Here is a 23579-nt window from a genome sequence, read left to right on the forward strand (position 1 = left end):
ATGTATGATCATTGTCTGTACCAGTTTCATGTATCCTTATGTACTGTACCCCATGTCTTTAAAGATTTGATAAGGACGGAGCGGGGTAATGAGAGCTGAATAATTTTTCTACTAACTCTGTCTGGATAAGGCAATTTTGACCAAACCTTATTAGTCTTGTTCTATGTATATTGTGTTATCTGGAGCATAATTTCCTCAAATAATTGATGTGTCAGATCATGCCGATATAACGTAATATCAATTATCTTTATATTGTCGGATTGTCTAACAAAAGTTATTGACAAAAATCTACTGAAATGAGGATGTAGACTAATATATTGTTCATAAAATGGTGTTGCTATCCGATTTGATAGTAAAGTGTAAAGAGTGGTAGAATTTTAAAGTTAAATATATTAATGCATTATATTACACGTTAGTTACACATCAATAATGTCTACTAACTCATCTGTGCTACAGAAAAAACAACGTACCTTATTGGTATTTCAATTCAGCGGTAAAACAAAATAATGATTAGTTTAGTTTTCACTAAATAATGCATTTTGATTTGGTTTTGATTCGCCTCAGTAATGCATTTTAAATATTAATGCATCATGACAATATCCTACTTCATTTGTTTGTGTAACACAGCATTAATTCAAGTATTTTAACTCACACTTGTTTCCCATTCTATGTTTTGTTGACCACTGTGTTGAGTTAGAGTGCATCTCAGACTAAACATTTATTTTCACACACAAAAAAAGTTTCTACTTAGCAAGTCAGTTTGGTGATGACTTTCTGTGAATGTCTCGGTGTGAAAATTTAGGAGATAGTCAATATAATCATTCAATTGAAAATACAATTGTTCATCATAAGAATTGCCCTTTTTCGGCATTTTATCAACCTATAAAATTATCTATGATATAGGAATATATATGATATTTAAATATTTTTAAAACAAATATCTCAACATATCTACAAATTTAATTATATAATTTTACTGGTGCAACACATAATAAATATAAATACAGTGCATGCCGTAGTTATGTATCTGTACAATACAGCTGTTAGTGGGTTCATGTGTGATACACAATTCCAGCATTTATGTTATGAGTAACTCTATCATGGCAATCTGTTTTTCTGTCTTGCGGAAATTCTTTCAATGAATATGACCTTGCTTGTGTTCCTAGCTTTTCTTTGTAGGCTTGTGTCATATGTACTTAAATTGATCCTTTGTTCATATTGGGAATGTAGGTTATGTGCTTTTTTCATGTCTGTATGTTGGTGTTACAAATTTATATATATTTGATGTTAGAAACAACCTCAATATTATTGTTTCCATGTTGTATGTGAAAAGGTATTTGCTTGTCTAAAATGAGAATATTATTGTAAATAATGCAATTCTTAATAGTAATAGCGGAGATGTAGGCTTTTCTTTTCATTTTTCACTTCTATCTGTTTTTCTCTTTTTAATTCTTCTTTTTGTATCATCTAGAATGTAGAATAACTTTTTGCTAATAAAAAGGATGTCTTTAAGATTTGGTATAAATTATTTAATTGCAAAGAATTAAAAGAACAACAAGGTAAACATTTTTGAAAACAAATCTGTGGCATAATACGAATATAACTGTTGAAGGTAAGCCAGTCTTCTATAAATCTTGGTATAGATCAGGAATACATATCATTGCTTACCTTCTGAAAAATGTTGATAACTTTTGTTTTTACACCGTTGAAGAACTTGCAGAAAAATATCAGATCAACACAATTTTTTTTTTCAAGTACGAGGATTAATTAATTAATTCGCAGGTACATACCAGTCCCTTTGAAATCTCATATTTATCGTCCTTGCATACCTTTGATTATACATCTCTTTTTGAAAAATAATAGAGATTCTAAAATATTCTACAACATACTCAATCATACAGACACCATAGCCTTTGGCAAGATCAAATGGAATGAACAAGTTAACTTCACTGAAGATATCTGGTGTAATATCTATAAAATTCCATTTAATATAACAAAAACACAAAGCTTCAATGGCTACAACATCGTGTATCACACCACATTCTAATCACTAATTCAAAATTGTTTAAATCAGGTCTAGTTATCAGTCCAATGTGTACTTTTTGTAACACTGATAGGAAACCATTGTTCATTTGATGTGGGAATGCCATGAGGTGCAAGACTTTTTACAAAATTTTTAGACACTTTTAAATGCACCATACATATCATTTGCAATCAATAAACAACCATTTTAATTTGGCTTTATTAACGATCGAAATGGCTACTATATCACTGATAATATTATTATTCTAATAATAAAACAGTACATTTACAGATCCAGATGTCTTTGTAAATCTTTAAATGTGGCTACTTTGGTAAAAAAAAAAGATATAAAAGAATATTATAACATCCAAAAATATATCGCAAATAAAAGTGACTCTCAAAAACTATTGATGGGAAAATTTGACTCTGCTTGATCTCTGTTATAAAAACCCTATATCAATATTACTAATAACATCTCTTTTGCCTTTTACTAAGCCAGCCATAATCATTAATATATCTTCTAATTTAGCTATTTTCATACAAATATCCATTTTCCCCCTCATCTTCTATACTCAATACTTGGTGTGCATGGTGAGTGAATGCTGCTAGGATGTAATGTTTGTTTTATGTAAGCTGATTATAGTGTCTTTATGTTTTCATTTTTGTATGTTGATGTTAAGTCTTTCTCTCTATATGTATAAAAAATTTGAAACAAAAACAAAAAAAGGAATATATAGCTGCTCGCATTAACTTACGTTGTTAATATATTTACATCTTAACTACAATAGTGTTTTACAAACGCTCTTTCAAATACTCAACTTCATTAGTCTATCAATTCTTAAAGGAAAATTCAATTTTATTGATTAACATTCAATGTATTTTTGAAAATCACATCTCCTTTATTTGTCACATTAAATAAGACAATGCATAATTAAATTGAGAAGTTTTCTTTTTAATTATGCCAATTTATTCATAGAAATAATATTGAGTTTGTTTCCATGACCTTTAACAACCTCGTTATCAGACTCTTAGGACAACAGTGTGTGGTGTTTGCTCCTTATGTCAAAATTAGGATTGCATTCAGTCCGATATATATATATGTTTATTTACATATAAATATTTAACATTTCCAGAGTTGGTTTAATCTTTAGACCAGCATATATCAGTGTTGATGATACTTTTCTGTTTACGTATTGTGTTTCATTAATTAACTATGCTATTGATTATTTTTAAAAAAATCTTTTTTGAATATATATATATATATTGTCGTGTATATAAACATGTTATTTGCATCGAGGTTTTTTCGGATGGTCGTTGGCTCCGTGATAACAGGTACGATTCCCCGAACAGACATGGAATGGTAAGGGGTCACCTGCCTGACCACTTGGCTTTTCCACGGGCACTACAGACCCACCGCGTGCTTACATCCGGGCCAACAAGATTAGTATGCGTTGAAATAGCATGCTTCATAATTGCTGTATAATAAATAAAGTCTATATATTTCATTTTCATTTCCGTGTGGAAGGTTTTTCAGTACAAAACCAATAGTGAAACATTATCATTTTATATATGCATATATATGTATAGGTTGTATCTGTAATCAATGATTGAATAAATGGACATAATCGGAGTTTCAAGTATTTCTTATGATCCAAGTTGCTTCTGAGTTTGATTCATGATTATGATGGTATTTTCTTGTTGTTTTCGAAATATTGTTGTGCTTCTCAGAGAATTGTTGACAATAAGTAAATAATATTGTAATTTTATATTCTTCGCTGCTATGAACCGAAATCTTAATATCAACAGAATCATAATCCAAACTCAAATTCAATAAAACTAGGACAAAGTAGAACTGTCATCCTGAGGATAACTACTACCCCCCGCAGATTAAAGAGTTTTTACATCAATTTGGTTTAGTTTCAGTCCCTGTGACCTCAATTTTATGTACGACCATGGAATTTTCCATGACATAATAACGTACATTTCTGTGTAGTTTTTAAAAATTGCTTCGCAAGTTTTAGGAGGAATTGACCGGACAAGATATGTCTTCACTGACAGACGGACGGACAACCTGGTTCCCCCTTAGTTCGTTATAAATATGAACAAAAACTACATGAAAAATATTGAAAAACTACAAGAATAACAGCAAGGGTTTCGTAATCGGAAACGCCTTTTGTTTCATCATCGGTACGTCATGTAAACATTGGTCAGTCCAAGTAAGTAATGTCACGTTCCCAAATAAGAACAAGGTTAGCAACTGCAGAACCACTTGATATCAAACTTCATGTCGCAAAAAGACTATTTCTCAATGAGATAATTATGCAATTTGCAGTCAAAAATGTACATAGAAGATGGAATGTCGTGTGCAGAATCTGGAAAAATAATCTCCCAATTGTGAATTTTCAAACGAGATCTCGATCAAATGAGCACAAAAATAATAGAAAACTAATGCACTTTTGTTTTGTTATCTTCAATAGGAATTTGCTTTTAAATACTGTAGTTTATTATTCATTAATTAACATATTCAAGTATTGAACTGTTTTCAGTTTAAATCCATTTACGATATGAATAATAAAACTGGATAAAGGAAATTCAATGAAGCACAGTAATGGCGCATGTTCATTTTAAATCTATTCAGTGTTTCCTAATCCATATCAATGTCAATGTATAGCAGTTCAATTCTACGGTTAATCATTTTCAATTTTTTTATTATTACATGGAGAACAATGACAATTTGTTTACATTATTTGCAATAATATTTCCACAACATTGACGATTCATGCCTAAGTACTACATAACTTTGTAAGGTTATGAGATTCACAAAAACGCACCGACGAATAGCATATTTCAATACTTTAGTACACTTGGGTACAGAATAGCTGAATAAATGAATAAATAATAACTTACCATTATTTCATAGTAGATTCAAAGTTTTCAAATATTTTCGACCTTGCTAATACTATCAAAAAATCGTTTGCTGAAATCAAATAACATCGCAATTGAACGGTGCATAATTTACGAACACAATCGATGTTAAAAATACAATATACTGATACTGACAGTAGATACTCCAAATTTGGTAATGTTTAATTAACCGTTAGTAAATAACAAACAGAAGGCTTTATTAACATGGAAACCCATCGTCGCAGCTAAGTGAATGCAAAGAACACTTTCGTAAAGTCGGTAAATGTGGTACACTTGTGACAAAGAACAACAACAACACACCAGGGACACATATACACAATACATATGTTGCAAACTTAAACACTTCACTAAGGAAACACATAAACAATACGTCTGTGACACACATACACAATACACAAGGAACACACGTACACAAGGAACACCCTTAAACAATAATCAAGTAAAATATATACACAATACACCAGGGACACATGTAAACATAACACCAGGGACACACATAAACATTACACCAGGGACACACATAAACATTGCACCAGGGACACACATAAACAATATTCCAGAGACGCAAAAAACAATACAGTTGGGACGTTTAAACAATACCAAGTTACGCTCATTAACATCAGCAATGAATGACACAAAAGCATTCACTAGCGAACTGGTCAAACTAAGTGAACATATCCGAATACTACACAGGAAGCACATCAGACAATAGTACGTAAAACATTCATGCGTGCTATTTGTAGCATTATATCAACAATCTTGATATGGTATTCTAGAAATGTAAGCTGCTCTTTACACGAAATAAGGAAGTTATTTACAACATTTTAATATTTCTTTTCATTATATTTTAATGTATTCATTTCAATTGACAAAGCGAATGGTGAATCCCAATTGATTGCCACCTTGTCAAATAACAAATGCAATCAAATATGTATGAAGACAAATTATAATGTGAAAAAAGCGAAATCAAACATCATTGTAGTGATGTATATTAGATTATCATTATTACATCTCATTAGTTGAGCTTATTTAAATATCTTCCACTTTGTGACTACATATTTTCCCTTTATAGATAGATACTACGAGGCTGTTTGTATTGAAGCATCAAGCTGAAAACTGCATTCTACTATTCTAATATTTCGTTTATTTTCCTTCTGATTTCCTCAGACTTCCGGGTATGGTAGTTTGCCGTCAGGTCGTTCGCGAGGTCATAAAAACACTCATTGAAAAAGACACGTAGTAAATATGCATGGTGGACGCTTGGATTTTCTATAAACTATATACATGCAAAATCGTTCTGATGTCAAGTGGTTACTTAATGCTTCAAATGTTGTACTGTTTAATATATTGTTAATAAGTAGATCATTACATTTCTGCTTCTGTAAGCATATAAAGGTGAAGGATATGTGTTTCAAAAAAGTTGTACAGTCCACCTTTCAACATTTGCCATTTTCTTGTTAGGTGATTAAAGTGATTTGTGAAAATCGCGGAGAGAATTGAGAAAATAATTTTCTTCAACTTGTCTTCCACTCAAGTACTTTGGATTATCATTTTCTGCTCGAACATTGACCAGTAAATGACAATTTAACATTTTTTAACAAGTTAAACTGAGAAACTAGAATATCTTTTTCTCTGTTAAACAATTAAGGTAAGTAATTTGAGACAAGGAAAATCAATATGTTTACTAAGGCAAACATTTCATAGTAACAATTTATAGAAGTACTTGATAGAGCAAAATACGATTCCACGGTGCTAAGAGTTTAACAAATTGCAGCAAAAAGGATGAAATTTAAAAAAAAATGATCTGCACAAAAATATTTTTTATATATTTTCTTGTATTTACTTGTAGAAATCCAAAATATTTCCTTTATAGTTTTGTTGATAAGATAAAAGCCGTAAACTCCAAATTCAATAGATGTGTTATTATCATTCACAATTTATGTTAATAGTGAAGTTGAATCGAGTACCTTCTCATATCTTTACACTATCATTCTCTTGTTTCTATACTAATGAATCCGTACTCAAAGAATGACAGTTTTGTTTGTTTGTTATTTCTAATCATTAATACCGGTAACATTTAAAATCACAAAACACCTTTTTTGCAATGTTAAAGTGGCTGCTCTAGCTCAACACCTCCAGAAACCCCGACTGCCATGGCGGCTTCCATCCCATTACTTCTATCAAAAGCTGTAATCTCGATTTCTGTTTTAATATAAGATATCTGTACCTCTACCAACCAGTCCAGTCCCTTAGCACTGTCAGGCAGAGTGATTGTCACATGACCGATCATGGCACATCCGGGATCTGTTACGTACTTGGGATTTTTCTCTATGGAAGAGTACAAAGAGAATCGAATGGCAGTGTGGTCAGGTTCACTTGGGTGATAAAATCTAACTATCCGTGGCATTCGGAAATCCACGCACTCTCCAGCAACAACATGGATATCAAATAAATCATCAACTTTCCCTTTTCCAGTTGAAGTGGTGAAAGGCATAGCAGAATCGTATTTCTCAGGATTAAATGTCCATGCTTGGCCTGAGCCGTAAGTATATCTGCAAAATCTTGAATTGACGGGCCTCGGTGCATATCCGAGTAAAACAGCACCTTTAAGAACCGATAGCCCCGGATCAGGAGGCACAATTACTCGCAGGTGTGGAAAATTTGTTTTTATTTCATTTTGAAGTATGAGGGACCCTGAGAAACCTCCGACCATCAAGATAGCCTTTACCTCTCCAGCATTCGGCTCTTTTAGAATTTTTTTCAAATGGGTAACGATATGGTTCACGGGCTCACTGAAAAATTCTTTTGCTCGCTCTCCGCTGATTTTAAGCTTATTGCGAACAATGGACACGTTTCCGTTGAACGAAAATCTCGACTTTACAATCGTGGCTATATCTTTATCATTCTCATTTATGCACACGTCATTCACTGTGACTGGTACATTGAGGATAACTACTTTGGACGAAGGATTGGGTGTGATAGTGTGCATTTTCGCTTCAAATTCCCTAAAGAATTCGATCATGCTGTACCTGTCTTCTTGAAGCAAACGGTGAAAGGCATGGATTCCTATAATTTCAATCAGTAAATGTTGGAAAGCATGATCAACCATGTCACCTCCCCAGTTTCCTCCAATGGCCTCTTCAATGATGTCCATCAATGATCCATCCTTTTGAACCTGATGTATCGTGATATCAATAGTCGGACCTAGGTATGAAGATATTTTAAAGTACGAAATTAAGAATAATACAAACATGCGATTAATCGATGTAGGTCCTAAACTTCCATACACATCATAAGGTAGTTGCAAAATAAACGATTTGAATAATAAATGTTGTTTGTTAAATTGCGAAAGACCCGCTTTTGAATTTAATATATTATTTCGTTATGTAAGAATGGTTTTAACATTTCACCTAACACATGCATGATGTTTTCACGTACCAGCGTCCAGCACCAGATACTTTGATCCAGTATTAAATGTGTCATCGTTTTCTGTTCGCTGCAAATGCTTGCAGTATAAGGACGCTGCCTCAGGTTCTAGAACAATAATCACGCGATCACTTCTGATACCAGCCTAGAAGCACAATACACCTCAACAATCAAATATAGCACTCTGAGTTACATGGAGGCGATGCATTGCGTTAGGCACAGGTAAACTGATGCTCGTGATTTAAACTATTACTAATAGAAGAGAGAAATAAAACATCAAAAATATTATAGTGAAATAATAAATAATATAAGATTAACATTTCTTGTTAAAGATATTGTTTTGATTTGATAAATTCCTAATTACCTCTTCAGCTGCCTCCCGCATGAGTTGTTTTGAAGAATCAGACGAGATTTTCGGAACAGTAAGGACCCATTGGATGTCTGACTGTTGGAAGTACTCCAGCTGAGTTTCCAATACCTTCAGCATATGATCCTTGAGGTACTTGATGACTGCTGTAAACACCTTGATAACAGGCATGCAGTGACCCTGATCATCTTTTATCTTAAACGAGCGGCTTAAGTGCTGAAAGGGAAATGAACGTAAGCTATTGTAGAATAGGTTATGTATAATGGAAATAAGTATCTTTTGTGTCGTCGTCATCATAGCCTTACAGCTTCCACAGTGTCTTTCACTATACATCTACATTATATCTGTATACTGTTGCAGAGACAGCCTGTCCGGGTTTTTCAGATGATGATATATATATATATATATATATTATTAATAAACAGTATATTCTGCATTGTAATTAAATTGTAATAACATGATAATAATGATGATTGTGCAGTATCGTGGTGTCTAGTACTGTCCTGTGTTATTGTCCAGCTGTCAGCTGTGTAGTGTCATGTGCTTCTGTTTATGTTTGTGTTCTGTGACCTTTACCTGTGTGCTAGTCATGTGACCCTTCCCCTACCTGTCCCACTGCTGGTCATGTGACTCTTTCCCTACCTGTCCCACTGCAAATGCTGGGCATGAGCATTGGACAGGGGTATTGCAGCGCTGACTGGATAACAGACACCAGGCAGGAGGTAGGAACTTTTAACTTGTTTAAATGTATTAATGTCTAATTTTTTTTTTTTATATTTATTTTATTTTTGCATTTTTTCATTGTATGTACACAAAGAAGTTCACACACACATGCCCTTACATACATACATACATATGTCCAACATGTATCATCATACACATTATCATCACACACATCATCATTAAACATGTATCATCATACACATCATCATCATACACATCATCATTAAACATGTACCATCATACACATCATCATTAAACATATATTCTCATACACATCATCATCATACACATCATCATTAACATGTATCGTCATACACATCATCATTAAACATGTATTATCATACACATCATCACCATACACATCACAATTAACGTGTATCATCATACATATCATCATCATACTACACATCACCATTAACATGTATCATCATACACATCATCCTCATACACATCATCATTAAACATGTATTATCATACACATCATCATTAAACATGCATGTATTATTATACACATCATCACCGTACACATCATCATTAAACATGCATGTATTATTATACACATCATCACCATACACATCACCATTAACATGTATCATCATACATATCATCCTCATACACATCATCATTAAACATGCATGTGTTATCATATACATCATCATTAAACATGTATGTATTATTATACACATCATCCTCATACACATCATCATTAAACATGTATTATCATACACATCATCATTAAACATGTATTATCATACACATCATCACTTACATGTATTATCATACACATCATCCTAATACACATATATATCATCATTAGCATGCATCATCATACACATCATCACTAACATGCATCATCATCATCATCATCATCATCATCATCTACGGATTTGTCAAATTGTGAGTGTTCATCATATATCTAATGTACAGCATAAATAATCAACTTTTTTTATATTTATTTTATTTTTTGCATTTTTTCATTGTATGTACACAAAGAAGTTCACACACACACGCCCTTACATACATACATACATACATACATACATACATAGAAAAAAGGAGAGAAGAGACAGATTATGATAGAAAATGGTTAGATAGAGGAGAGAAAGAAGGCAGATGGCTAGAGAGAGGAAGAGAGAAAGAAAGCAGATAGGGAAGGAAACAGGAAGGAATTCAAGACTTAAATAAAACTATATAAGGCAGATGGTGATTTTAAATAATTTACCAAACTGAAAATTTGTTGGTACAGATGATGGCCATTGTCAGGGACTGGTAACCATATCAGGTTTATTGATTCATATTCAAAATTAAGTATTGAGTATCTTAATTATGTTTGAGTAAAAAAATCATATATCGATGTCTAATTTTATTCAATGCTAATAATGTAATAGTAACTGATTTACATAGTCAATTATGATGTGCTATACTAGTGCACTTTATATATCTGTAATATCTTATTTTAATTGATTCACTGTGCTAGTGTGTCAGGTAAAAAGTGTTCAGGCTTGTGGTCATTTTGAAATATCCATAATGTTTAAAAGTAATTAATTTATTCTAGGAATTTGGGAATTTAGAATAATCCTAATTTAGTCATGTATGTATTGTACATCTTATGGAAGTAATTGTAGTAGTCTTTGTATTCAGAGAACCTTTTTTTATATTTGTTGTTTAGGCCAAGCCATTGTTCATCATAGCTATCGTATCATATACATTGTATTCAAGAACACTGTCACAATGATGGAGTAAGTGTTCATGTTCAGTTCAAATTAGGTATATCTATATAGTTTGTTGAAAGTAACATGTCATAGTAATTAATATAGTACACATGTAATATTATAATTAAACTATTGTCTGTAAAGTCATCAGTAATCTCAAGTTTCAAGTATTTTAAGATAATGTAATGTAATGCATTGTAATGTAATGTAAAGTCCAATCTGTGATGGTATTGTTATCTTATAGTATTGTTGAAATTGTGTCCTATGGTAATCCGTAATGTACTGTCCATCTAATATAGTGTTGTATTGTTTCAGGTTTTCATCTATTTCTGAATAAATATGTATGAACTGAACCTGGCTGAGTTGGTGTCGTAGCGTCCTCTGCACCAAATCCCATCCCCGTTTCAATACTAAAATGAAAGTCTTCTAAAAATTTCAATCACTCTGGATTTTCCTCATCCGCATATTAGGCTTCAAATTTCAGGACCTTCGCATCACTGACATGTTCCGGAATGAAGCAGCCGTATGATTCATTTTAAGTTTAGTTAGGCTCTAAAATTTGTATTAAATGGTATTATTCAATTGTCATTTGTACAATAATTTCTCTGATGTCTTTTGGTAATCAGCAGTGTAATTGTATTGATGTCTATACATATTTTAGCCAGTAGCTTCAAACGAAGGAGAAAAATAAACCCATTTAATTTAAAAGAATTCATCTTCTTTTACAGATTTGATATATACATGTTTTCAATTTTGAAAGTAATTAACCAAGCAGACTACATTACTACCTTGTTCTCATAAAGCCTCATTTTAAATCGGTGGAAGTAATACCATCCTTCATGTTCCCCGTCTAAAGTAAGATCAGAGTACTTGTCTTCAGCCTCAAATCCAAAAGAGTGGAAGTCTCCGTTGGGTTCAAAGAGAATACAAGTGGACGTCTTCGAGACCTTTAGACCTCTTGATCCTGCTGTCAAGTTGTTGGTTGAGATCTTCAATGGATCCTTTTCATAATCACAACGGAAAGAAAAGGCGTATCCTGAGTATATGTTACCGAAATCAATGGCAGCCACCATCAGATGTTCATCTGATGACGCCATGCTGATTTCTGAAATCTAAAACAACTGGATACAGAATATCTTCCATTAAAATGGTTCAGCTGTTTTATGTTTTATTGACAAATTGACCATTCTGTTGTAATTATAGCTTCATTTATGTATAAGGGCACACTTGTATGAATTTCACATCAACTAACAATACTTATTGTCTATAATATTGTATTCATTCTTTAGTCAATGAGGTTTCTGTTTATACTAGTGTTTACAAATGATATTCAACAAGATTTGCATCATCACTAATGTTATGTTAATATTGTTATTGTTATGACCGACAAATAAATACATGTTTCTTTTCGTTTTCTGTATTTTCTTTTCAATAACTCCAAGTCATATGTATTTGTTATAGCCATCAAAACACTTTCGGTGTCATATCATATTTGTATCCCCCCCACCCCCCTCATAAAAATATCCGTACACTTTTTCTGGCCATCATGATAGTATCGCTTTATAATATTTTTAGTCCCCCTCATCATCTTTTTTCATTCGAATTGTACAAGGTTAATTTGGGGACGACAAACATAAAAATAGTTATACGTAACTGTGAAGGTGTCATGGTGACTTAAATAGATAAATCGGGAATGACACCTGTATTATATAACAGGGGAGCAGGGGTCACACCTACCAGTGAGGAGACATGCAGGGTACAGATAAATTTTGTGACAGCCACCATAAAAGCATCCCCATTACAGTACAATATCACCAGAACATTTATGAGATACTCTATAACAATAACCTCACAATCAAATATATTTTGATCTAATTCTTGTAAACGAGAACTTAATACACTAACACCATATCATACCATTCCATTATCGTCTGGTTCTGTTAATGACAACTCATTAAAATATTATTGTGTTTGCATGTGTATTTCCTATATGGTTGATTTAGGCATGCTGTAAGCGTTATGCATTGGTGTTATGAGTAAAACAATGGTTTAACTGCAATGTATTAATGATCTTACACCTATATATATCATTTGTCTAGTGTTGTTTGATAAATAATTTATCAGTATGTATGGAGGCCCGTATGTTGCATATGCAGGGGTTGTTTGGATATTGTAGACCGCAAGACTTCTGATTTGCTATTTCGTTATATTATATTGCTGTCTGTATTGCCCTTTATGTCCTATATTACCTGTTTAGGCTAAATGATATGAAATGTTATTAAATTCTAAACCTCAGTTTGACTAGGTTATAAAGTATGGAAGCGCGTAAGTGAAATGTGAGTATGGTAGTTATAGTCCCAGTTATGGTATTCTCGTCAGGAATTCTATATCTTACGTCGTGTTTTCGTCTTTTTATTAGTTTTACCCCTGGATTTCAGAGGGTGTAACCAGACCCGCCGTTGCACGATAGTGCTATGACTACGACAGAGTCATTGGTGTGTAGTTCTGTTGCGGATATTACCCCATCGTCTAGAGTTGTCGTCACTCGGAGATCAGGCCAACTAAGCTGACGTATTCTACATGCATGTGTTGAAGAGGTCGCTCTTTATACACCGATGTGGTTGGTGTCACCAGTTGATGGTGTGTTGCCTTGTTTGAGCAATTCAGAGCTTCACTTGATTTTTCTGGGCTAGCCGTAGTGTGTGGCGTTATTTGGTTACTTGACAGATTCATGTACTCATAGCTGGCGTGTGGTCAACGACCAGGAGGAGTTCATTGAGGAAAGTTGGAGGACGGAATGGAAAATTATGGAGACTCTTTATGTGTAACAGTGTGCTAAGAGCGAGTGTGCGTGTGTGGGGGTGTGTTATAATTAGCTATTTTGTATCATATCTTTGTACATGTATGTAATGTAAGTAAATGTATATGTTGTAAAGAGTGTATCATCGTGTTTTCTTTGCTGAGCAAATCTGTGTCGCTCGTTCTACAGTTACAATAATAAAAGTTATGTTCGGCAAGAGTACATATCCCATTATACTTTCTATTTCCAAACTTACAATACAAAACTATCTGATTACTTTTTCTCATATATTTTCAACATAGTATCTTGTTGTGATTGATAATAGTTATATTCAACATTCATGTTGTTGCAAACTTCATTAAACCATGGCTAATCATCAACATGACTTTCAGCACTTAAATTGGAATTTACGACATTCAAATGCATCAATGGTTCATTCATTATATTTGTAAACTTCGTCACACTCTCATCTACACCATCGCGATTATTCTCTAAAACATAGAAGACATTTAAAACATTTACACTATTTTCTTCAAATAACTAAAAAAATCTCTCATGATGATCTTCATTCCATTTTATATTGGTGTATCTCTTTTCCTTGTTACTATCCTTACCTTGTTACTATCATTACCTTGTTAATATCATTACCTTGTTACTATCCTTACCTTGTTACTATCCTTACCTTGTTACTATCCTTACCTTGTTAATATCATTACCTTGTTACTATCATTACCATGTAATTACCATAACCTTGTTACTATTATAACCTTATTAACCTTGCCACTATCATAACCTTGTTACTATCATTGCATTGTTACTTTCATTACAATGTTACTATCATTACCTTGTTAATATCATAACCTTGTTACTAGCATTGCCTTGTTACTAGCATTACCTTGTTACTATATTTACCTTGTTGCTATCATTACCTTGTTACTGCCATTTCCTTGTTACTATTAGTATCTTGTTAATATAATTACCTTTTTACTATCATAAAAATGTTAATATCATAACCTTGTTAATATCATTATCTTGTTACTATCATTACCATGTTAATATTATAACCTTGTTACTATTATTACCTTATTAACCTTGTTACTATTATAACCTTGTTGCTATCATTACCTTGTTAATATCATAACCTTGTTGCTATCATTACTTTGTTACTATTCTTACCTTGTTACTATCATTTCCTTGTTACTATCATTAAAATGTTACTTTCATAACCTTGTTAATATTATTATTTTTTACTCTCATTACCTTGTTACTATAATAACATTGATACTATCATAATCTTGTTAATAACATTACCTTGTTACTATCATAACCTTGTTACTATCATTACCATGTTACTATCATAACCTTGTTACTATTACTACCTTTTTAACCTTGTTGTTATCATTATCATGTTAATATCATAACCATGTTACTATCATAACCTTGTTTATATCATTAATTTGTTACTATCATTACCTTTATACTATAATAACATTTTAAATATTATTAGCTTGTTAATATCATTACCTTGTTACTATCATAACCTTGTTGCTATCATTACCTTGTTAACCTTGTCACTACCATAACCTTGTTAATATCATTACCTTTGTTAATATCATTACCTTGTTACTATCATTACTTTGTCACTATCAATACCATGTTACTATCATAACCTTGTTAATATCATTACAATGTTACTAGCATTACCATGTTACTTTCATAACATTGTTACTATTATTACCTTGTTAACCTTGTAACTACCATAACCTTTTTTACTATCATAACCATGTTACTATCATAACCTTGTTTATATCATTAATTTGTTACTATCATTACCTTAATAATATAATAACATTTTGAATATTATTAGCTTGTTAATATCATTGCATTGTTACTATCATAACCTTGTTGCTATCATTACCTTGTTAACCTTGTCACTACCATAACCTTGTAAATATCATTACCTTTGTTAATATCATTACCTTGTTACTATCATTACTTTGTCACTATCAATACCATGTTACTATCATAACCTTGTTAATATCATTACAATGTTACTAGCATTACCATGGTACTTTCATAACATTGTTATTATTATTACCTTGTTAACCTTGTCACTACCATAACCTTGTTACTATGATTACTTTGTTACTATCATTACCTTGTTACTATCATTACTTTGTTACTATCATTACCTTGTTTCTATCATTACAATGTTATTCTCACAACCCTAGTTACTATATCATTACCTTGATATGATGTATTGTTCACATTTAAATCTATGATAATACTGGAGAATGTTCTGAAAAACAGTAAAGATTGTAATCTCAAAATGAACACTATTCTGAAGTAGGTTATATTGTAGCATGTTAACACGTAAATAATCAAACTAGATCCTCTACTGTTTATACTACCTTCGGATCGTCTTAAATATGGCGCCCGTTCACAATTCTCAGCGAAGTAGTTTTACAAATATAATGGAGTTTTCTGATTAACAGTAGAGTCCATGTTAGAACGAGTTGATAATACATTAACTTATTTAACAACATTGTGTATAATATTCAGAGTTTCTTAATTTACATTATCATTAGTTATATAGTAATGTTGAATAACCATTTTACTATTAAGATCTCCAAACAAAATTACCTTCCCTAGCACTTTCTGATGACATACCAATTAGTCTAGACTAACAAATAAGAATCACAATCAAATAAGCCCTGCCCCACCCTGATACTGACTGCATGTGTTATTTAACATTCACAGGTGTTATGTAACATACACCTGACCAGGTAAAATTAGACAAATGGATATCTGTACAGATTTGAAGGGGAATACAACTGAAACGATTGATTCCATGTGATTTACAACATTACACAATAAAGGATTAGCAATGTAGACTTGTAGTAGTTATTTCTGTAGTTTGTAAAAGAAAGAGCACTTTTGATTGGTTGTTTGAAAGAACGCATTTCATTAGATGGGTAGTCGTATAAATAGAGGTTCCACCAGACGAAAAGCTCTCTCTCTCTCTCTCTGATGCTGACAGACGAACGTAAAGGATCTCTAGCTGAGAATAAAAGGTAACAGTGACCAAGCTGAAAAAGTTTGGGCCTAGCTGAATAAGTTAGGGCTCCACTGTAATCCTTTAAAATCAGAACCAATAATTCTTACACGTCTTATACAAATGTACAAAGTCACGGGAGATCACAGTACAGGGTAATGTGTAGTTGATCAGGTACAGTGACAGGGTACCGAGGCACAGGTTTTGCCGAGACACAGTGTATAGCTGACTTGGTCCAAGTGATTGAGGCAAAAGGTGACGCAGTCAATGCACGTGTGTCGCGGTGAAGGCTGACGTGGTCAAAGTGTGTCACGGTCAAGTTTGTACAGTCACGGGTGTTGCGGTAAAAGGCTAATTATTTACTACCGACACAGGGTGGCGGGTATATATGTGATATAGTGTTTTAGTTGGTATTGAGACTCTATACATGTCAGTGTTAAGGTGCAATAAATGTTAGTTATCTACCGGGTGTAGTTTAGAGAATAGTTATTGAATTCGTATAGTTTATATCATTATTTGAGTCAGGTAGACAGGCCAGTATTTTGTATATATATGGTGGGCATTTTACTATTTGTTAAACAGTTACTGGGTCCAAGATAGAACTTGGTAACGAACTGACAGTACGCATCCGTTACACAACTATTGGGGGTACGTCTTTCCTGATGGACAAAACGTATCCCCGGACACTTTTATGGTAGGGGATACAAATATGATATGACACCGGTTCGCATGTAGTATACACAGTCTTCACAAATATGATTCATTTTATTGATTCACTTCCTTATTAGAGACATACATAGGCTACACAATAATCATTACACGGATGATGATTTAGTTATATATATATCTAAATCTAATTTGATAAATCCCCCCAAAATAAATGCAAGGTTGAATTTCTATGATGATTTGAAATAACTTAATGCTACTTAATGGATGTATTTAAAAAAAATCCGTTTCCAATTGCTCATGACTGACACACCTTTTTAGTCACGCTAGTGTATCTGTTCCTACATTTGAAGATTGAATATAGATCAAATGCAATCTTTAGGTAGTGTAGTAGTGACATATCTAAACAGAAATATATAAACTTACCAGACGTGTCACACTCGTTTGTCAGTGTACAGCAAGTATTGAGGTTGGCTGCAGTCTATGTCTAAAAATAGAATATGTTATTCCGAGAAGCGGGTATACATTCTGTGTAACATCCTTTATACGTAAACAAGTGCAGGCTGTGAGTCATCGTAACGATAGCAAAGTGTGGATGTCATATGCTAGCTGTACGACAAAAATGCATATCGTAATCAGAATTTTAATCCAATATTTGTATATACAGTGTAATCAGCTATTGCGGTGCATGATTCATATATGAAAAAAACCAGGTTGATTTAATATACAAAACAAATATGAAGAAAAAAACATTTTGACAACAAGGAAACTTCGAAGACAATTTAGCTATTAATTACGGGCTAACCAAATATAAAAAGGAATGATAATCATATTTATGAGAAAGTTGAAAATTTGTGTACATCCTTTGATTATATTTATCTCTTTTGTATTTTCACTGTATTCTGAACCATTGACGACTTTGAATATCGCAACTTCCAACTTTTAATAAAAGTCATGTTGAGTATAAGACATGGTTTAATGAAGTCTGTAACAACATGTATGTTGAATAAAAAAAACTCATTATAAACTTTAAACATCGTAATGACGGATGCAAACAGTGATGCCCTTGTACATAAAAAGCGTAACTATAAAAAGCTAGAATTGAAATTAGATATAAATCACAAAAAGATAATATATCGAAAATATATGAAAAAAAGTAATCAGAAATTTTTGTATCGTTAGAAATCAAAAGTATAATGGAATGTGAAGGCTTGGCGAACAGAACTTTTATTATTACTCTAATGAGTTGTCATCAACAGAACCAGACGATAATGAAATGGTAACTGTTTTTCATTTCAATAGATACGATGTTAGTGTATCAAGTACTCGTTTACAAGAATTAGATGAAAATATATTTGATTGTGAGGTTATTAAAGCCACCAATGAATAAAAAACATCGAAAGCGTGTGACCAGGATATGTTAATAAATGAGTATTTTCTTAAGGGAAAGACACACTTGTACCCGGTCTTGCGGTGTTGTTTAATAATGTTGTTAATTCTGACTATTTTCCTACGTCATAGTCTGAAGGAAATATAGTTCAAAGTTTTCAGAAAGGTGACTTAAACGAGACCAACAACTACAGAGGGAAAACCTTACACAGCTGTTTAGGGACCATGTTGACTTCTATATTAAATGAGTGACTTGTTAATTTGGACGCGGTTTATTCTAAAGCAACAAATGTTCAGTTTGGATTTAGGAAGCAATAGTCAACCACATCTGCTGTATTTGTAGTGTAGTAAAATACGAACAAAGAAATTATACCGCTGCTTTGCTGATTACAAAAAGACATTTGACTTCATCAACAGTCATAATGTATGATACAATCTGATAAAGGAAGGCATTGTAGATAACATGCTCAATATAATAAATCTTTATATAATAATGTAAATGCTGTGCAAAGTATGATTATTGTTAGTCTAATTTATTATCTTGTAATGATGAATGTTTTCTCCTCTGTTGTTTTCTTTACATGATTGTGAAATCCATTTCTTCCCAAATGAGTATTCATCTGGTGAACTGCAAACTATAAATTAATTTGTATTGATCTATGCAGACGACATGGTACTTCTGGCGGAAATAGATAAGGAATTACAGAAAATGCTACATTCATTATTGTATACAAATAAATGGAATCTTACCGTAAATGCGTCAAAAACAAAGAAAATAGCCATGCACGATAGAAAAGCCTTGTTCTCCCTATCTAATGTCTGTAAGGAAAATTGTTTTAGTTTCGAAAGACAACTTCACGTTTTTAACACACAGGTTTGTAGTATATTGAATTATGTGGCTGAAATCTGGGGTTTTCATAAGTACAAGATATTGAGAAACTGTTATCACGGAAAAAACTGGGCGGAGCTATTATTCCTATAGTTTTCTCTGTTTTCACCGGTTGATCTGTATCAGGCCGATCTCGTGTATATCACTTCTGTAAGGCATTGTTAAAGATTATTAGGGGTAAAGATATCTACTGCAAATGTTACGGTCTACCGAGAACTAGGTAGAGATCATCTGGAGATTATAAAAAGATATCGTATCTTTAAGTATTGTATGAACATAAAGCTTTCTGATAACTGTTTGTAACAAGCCTGTTACCAAGATATGTCAGAAAACGGAAACGAATGGCTGCATGGTGTGAGAGCTGAACTTTTCACTTTGGGTTTGGAGTACAAATGGCAATATAAAGATATTGTTACACCCAATTATATTATAAACATTATTAAAACTATATTGTTAGATTTAAACAAAAGTGTTATGAAAATATAAATTCATCTTCCCAATGTTCCCTGTATAAATATATCGGTGAAGATTTTGGTTTTCAGAATTATCCTAAAAAATCTTTCGGAAATTTCATTTTATAGTTAAATGTCAAAGATATGCGGATTTAAGGAAACTATTATTATAGGCCCAGTATGTTTAAATTTATCCAAATCTATGAGCAAAAAAGAATTATAGATTTTATCAAAATTTATAATCATGAGTAAAAGAAAATTATTTGATTGTGCATGGGCAACATGTTGAATTTCCTCTACAGTATGCTAACTGAGGGTGTGTGTGTGTGTGTGTGTGTGTGTGTGTGTGTGTGTGTGTGTGTGTTGGATGAGAACTTTTGTGTATTGATGTTTTTCATACCTGTACGCTCAAGGTAAAAAAAGGTAAAGGAATCAGATTTCGTTTTAGAATTTAACGGTTGCAATAATGTTCATTTAATAAACATAACTATACTTGCAGGGACAGGGGATGGGAGTTGGGTTGGCAGGTATTCAAGCGATTGATATATAGATAACAAACAGAAATAGTGATGCTAGCAGAGAGTTTATTGCATATAACTAACGCATACATTACTTAATAAAAAGATGAAAGAAGGTATAAAGTACATTATAGTAGATATAGTAAATAGGGAACATTTATCAGATATACTACGGGGGAGGATACATTTATGATACATTAGGGGTGATAACAGTATCCTCCACTCCCTAATATTTCAGATGATTGTCTCCTAGATACTATTCTGAAGGCTATCATTAATCTATCACCCCTAGTATATCAGAAAAGTGTCCCCTAAATCATTTTCTGACAGCCATCATAAAAGTATCCCCACCCTTATTATATCTCATTCTGGGGATATTGTACTGTAATGGGGATGATTTTATGGCGGCTGTCAGAAAATTTATCTGTACCCTGCATATCTCCTCACTGGTAGGTGTGACCCCAGCCCCCTTGTTATATAATACAGGTGTCATTCCCGATTTATCTATTTAAGTCACCATGACACCTTCACAGTTACTTATAATTATTTTTATGATTGTCGTCTCCCCAAATTAACCTTGTACAATTCGAATGAAAAAAGATGATGAGGGGGACTAAAAATATTATAAAGCGATACTATCATGATGGCCAGAAAAAGTGTGAGGGGGGGGGGATACAAATATGATATGACACCGAAAGTGTTTTGATGGCTATAACAAATACATATGACTTGGAGTTATTGAAAAAAAAAATACAGAAAACGAAAAGAAACATGTATTTATTTGTCGGTCATAACAATAACAATATTAACATAACATTAGTGATGATGCAAATCTTGTTGAATATCATTTGTAAACACTAGTATAAACAGAAACCTCATTGACTAAAGAATGAATACAATATTATAGACAATAAGTATTGTTAGTTGATGTGAAATTCATACAAGTGTGCCCTTATACATAAATGAAGCTATAATTACAACAGAATGGTCAATTTGTCAATAAAACATAAAACAGCTGAACCATTTTAATGGAAGATATTCTGTATCCAGTTGTTTTAGATTTCAGAAATCGGCATGGCTTCATCAGATGAACATCTGATGGTGGCTGCCATTGATTTCGGTAACAGATACTCAGGATACGCCTTTTCTTTCCGTTATGGTTATGAAAAGGATCCATTGAAGATCTCAACCAACAACTTGACAGCAGGATCAAGAGGTCTAAAGGTCTCGAAGACGTCCACTTGTATTATCTTTAAACCCAACGGAGACTCCTACTTTTTATGGTTTTGAGGATGAAGACAAGTACTCCGATCTTACTTTAGACGTGGAACATGAAGGATGGTATTACTTCCGCCGATTTAAAATGAAGCTTGATGAGAACAAGGTAGTAATGAAGTCTGCTTGGTTAATTACTTTCAAAATTGAAAACATATTTGTGATCAAATCTATAAAAGAAGATGAATTCTTTTAAATTAAATGGGTTTATTTTTCTCCTTTTTACTAACTGAAATATGTATAGACTTCAATACAATTACACTGCTGATGACCAAAGGACATCATAGAAATGATTGTACAAATGTACAAATACAAATTAAGAGCCTAACTAAACTCAAAATGAATCATACGGCTGCTTCATTCTGGGACATGGAGAGGTAAAGTCTATCTTGATGGTAGGAGGTTTTTCGGGGTCCACCATACTTCAAAATGAAATAAAAACAAAGTTTCCAAACCTGCGAGTGATTGTGCCTCCTGATCCGGGGTTATCGGTTCTTAAAGGTGCTGTTATGCTCGGATATGCACCGTGGTCCGTCAGTTCATGATTGTTCAAATATACCTCTGGCTCAGGCCAAGCATGGACATTTAATCCTGAGAAATACGATTCTGCTATGCCTTTCACCACTTCACCTTGAAAATGGAAAGTTAATGATTTATTTGATATCCATGTTGTTGCTGGAGATTGCGTGGATTTCCGAATGCCACTGATAGTTAGATTTTACAACCCATGTGAACCTGGCCACACTGCCATTCGATTCTATTTGTACACTTCCACAAAGAAAAATCTCAAGTACGTAACAGACCCCGGATGTGCCAAGATCGGTCATGTGACAATCACTCTGTCTGACAGTGCTAAGGGACTGGACTGGTTGGTAGAAGTACAGATATCTTACACCAAAACAGAAATAGAGATTACAGCTGTTGACAGAAATAGTGGGAGGGAAGCCGCAATGTCAGTCGAGGTTTCTGGAGGTGTTGAGCTAGAATAGCCACTTTAACATTGCAAATAAAGGTGCTTTGTGATTTTAAATGTTACCGGTATTGATGATTAGAAATAACAAGCAAACAAAACTGTCATTCTTTGAGTACGGATTCATTAGTATAGAAACAAGAGAATGATAGCGTAAAGATATGAGAAGGTACTCGATTCAACTTCACTATTAACATAAATTGTGAATGATAATAACATATCTATTGAATTTGGAGTTTACGGCTTTTATCTTATCAACAAAACTATAAAGGAAATATTTTGGATTTCTACAAGTAAATACAAGAAAATATATAAAAAACATTTTTGTGCAGATCATTTTTTTTTTTAATTTCATCCTTTTTGCTGCAATTTGTTAAACTCTTAGCACCG

The 23579-nt window shown here is 32.8% G+C and overlaps 2 protein-coding genes across 2 annotated transcripts in view; one reads left to right on the forward strand and one right to left on the reverse strand.

Moving 5' to 3' along the window:
- The window catches only part of LOC132544739 (heat shock 70 kDa protein 12B-like), a 96349-nt gene extending 84077 nt beyond the window's left edge, over positions 1-12272 (reverse strand). Inside the window, exons 1-4 of the mRNA XM_060208389.1 lie at positions 11964-12272; positions 8738-8956; positions 8386-8518; positions 7231-8151 (exon numbers count right to left, since the gene is read on the reverse strand). Of these exons, the coding sequence (XP_060064372.1) occupies positions 7231-8151; positions 8386-8518; positions 8738-8956; positions 11964-12272 (1582 nt within the window). The remainder of the gene's footprint in view (positions 1-7230; positions 8152-8385; positions 8519-8737; positions 8957-11963) is intronic.
- A 9746-nt stretch (positions 12273-22018) lies between these two features.
- Positions 22019-23208, forward strand: LOC132544770 (heat shock 70 kDa protein 12B-like). Its single transcript, XM_060208419.1, has 2 exons — positions 22019-22160; positions 22901-23208. Exons 1-2 carry the CDS (start codon positions 22019-22021, stop codon positions 23206-23208), a joined length of 450 nt encoding a protein of 149 aa, XP_060064402.1.
- The last annotated feature ends 371 nt before the right edge of the window (positions 23209-23579 follow it).

This window comes from Ylistrum balloti, unplaced genomic scaffold (genome assembly GCF_031769215.1).
Source record: "Ylistrum balloti isolate Yb309-2 unplaced genomic scaffold, AGI_CSIRO_Ybal_v1 Utg369808, whole genome shotgun sequence".
In the NCBI taxonomy this organism is placed as follows: domain Eukaryota; kingdom Metazoa; phylum Mollusca; class Bivalvia; order Pectinida; family Pectinidae; genus Ylistrum; species Ylistrum balloti.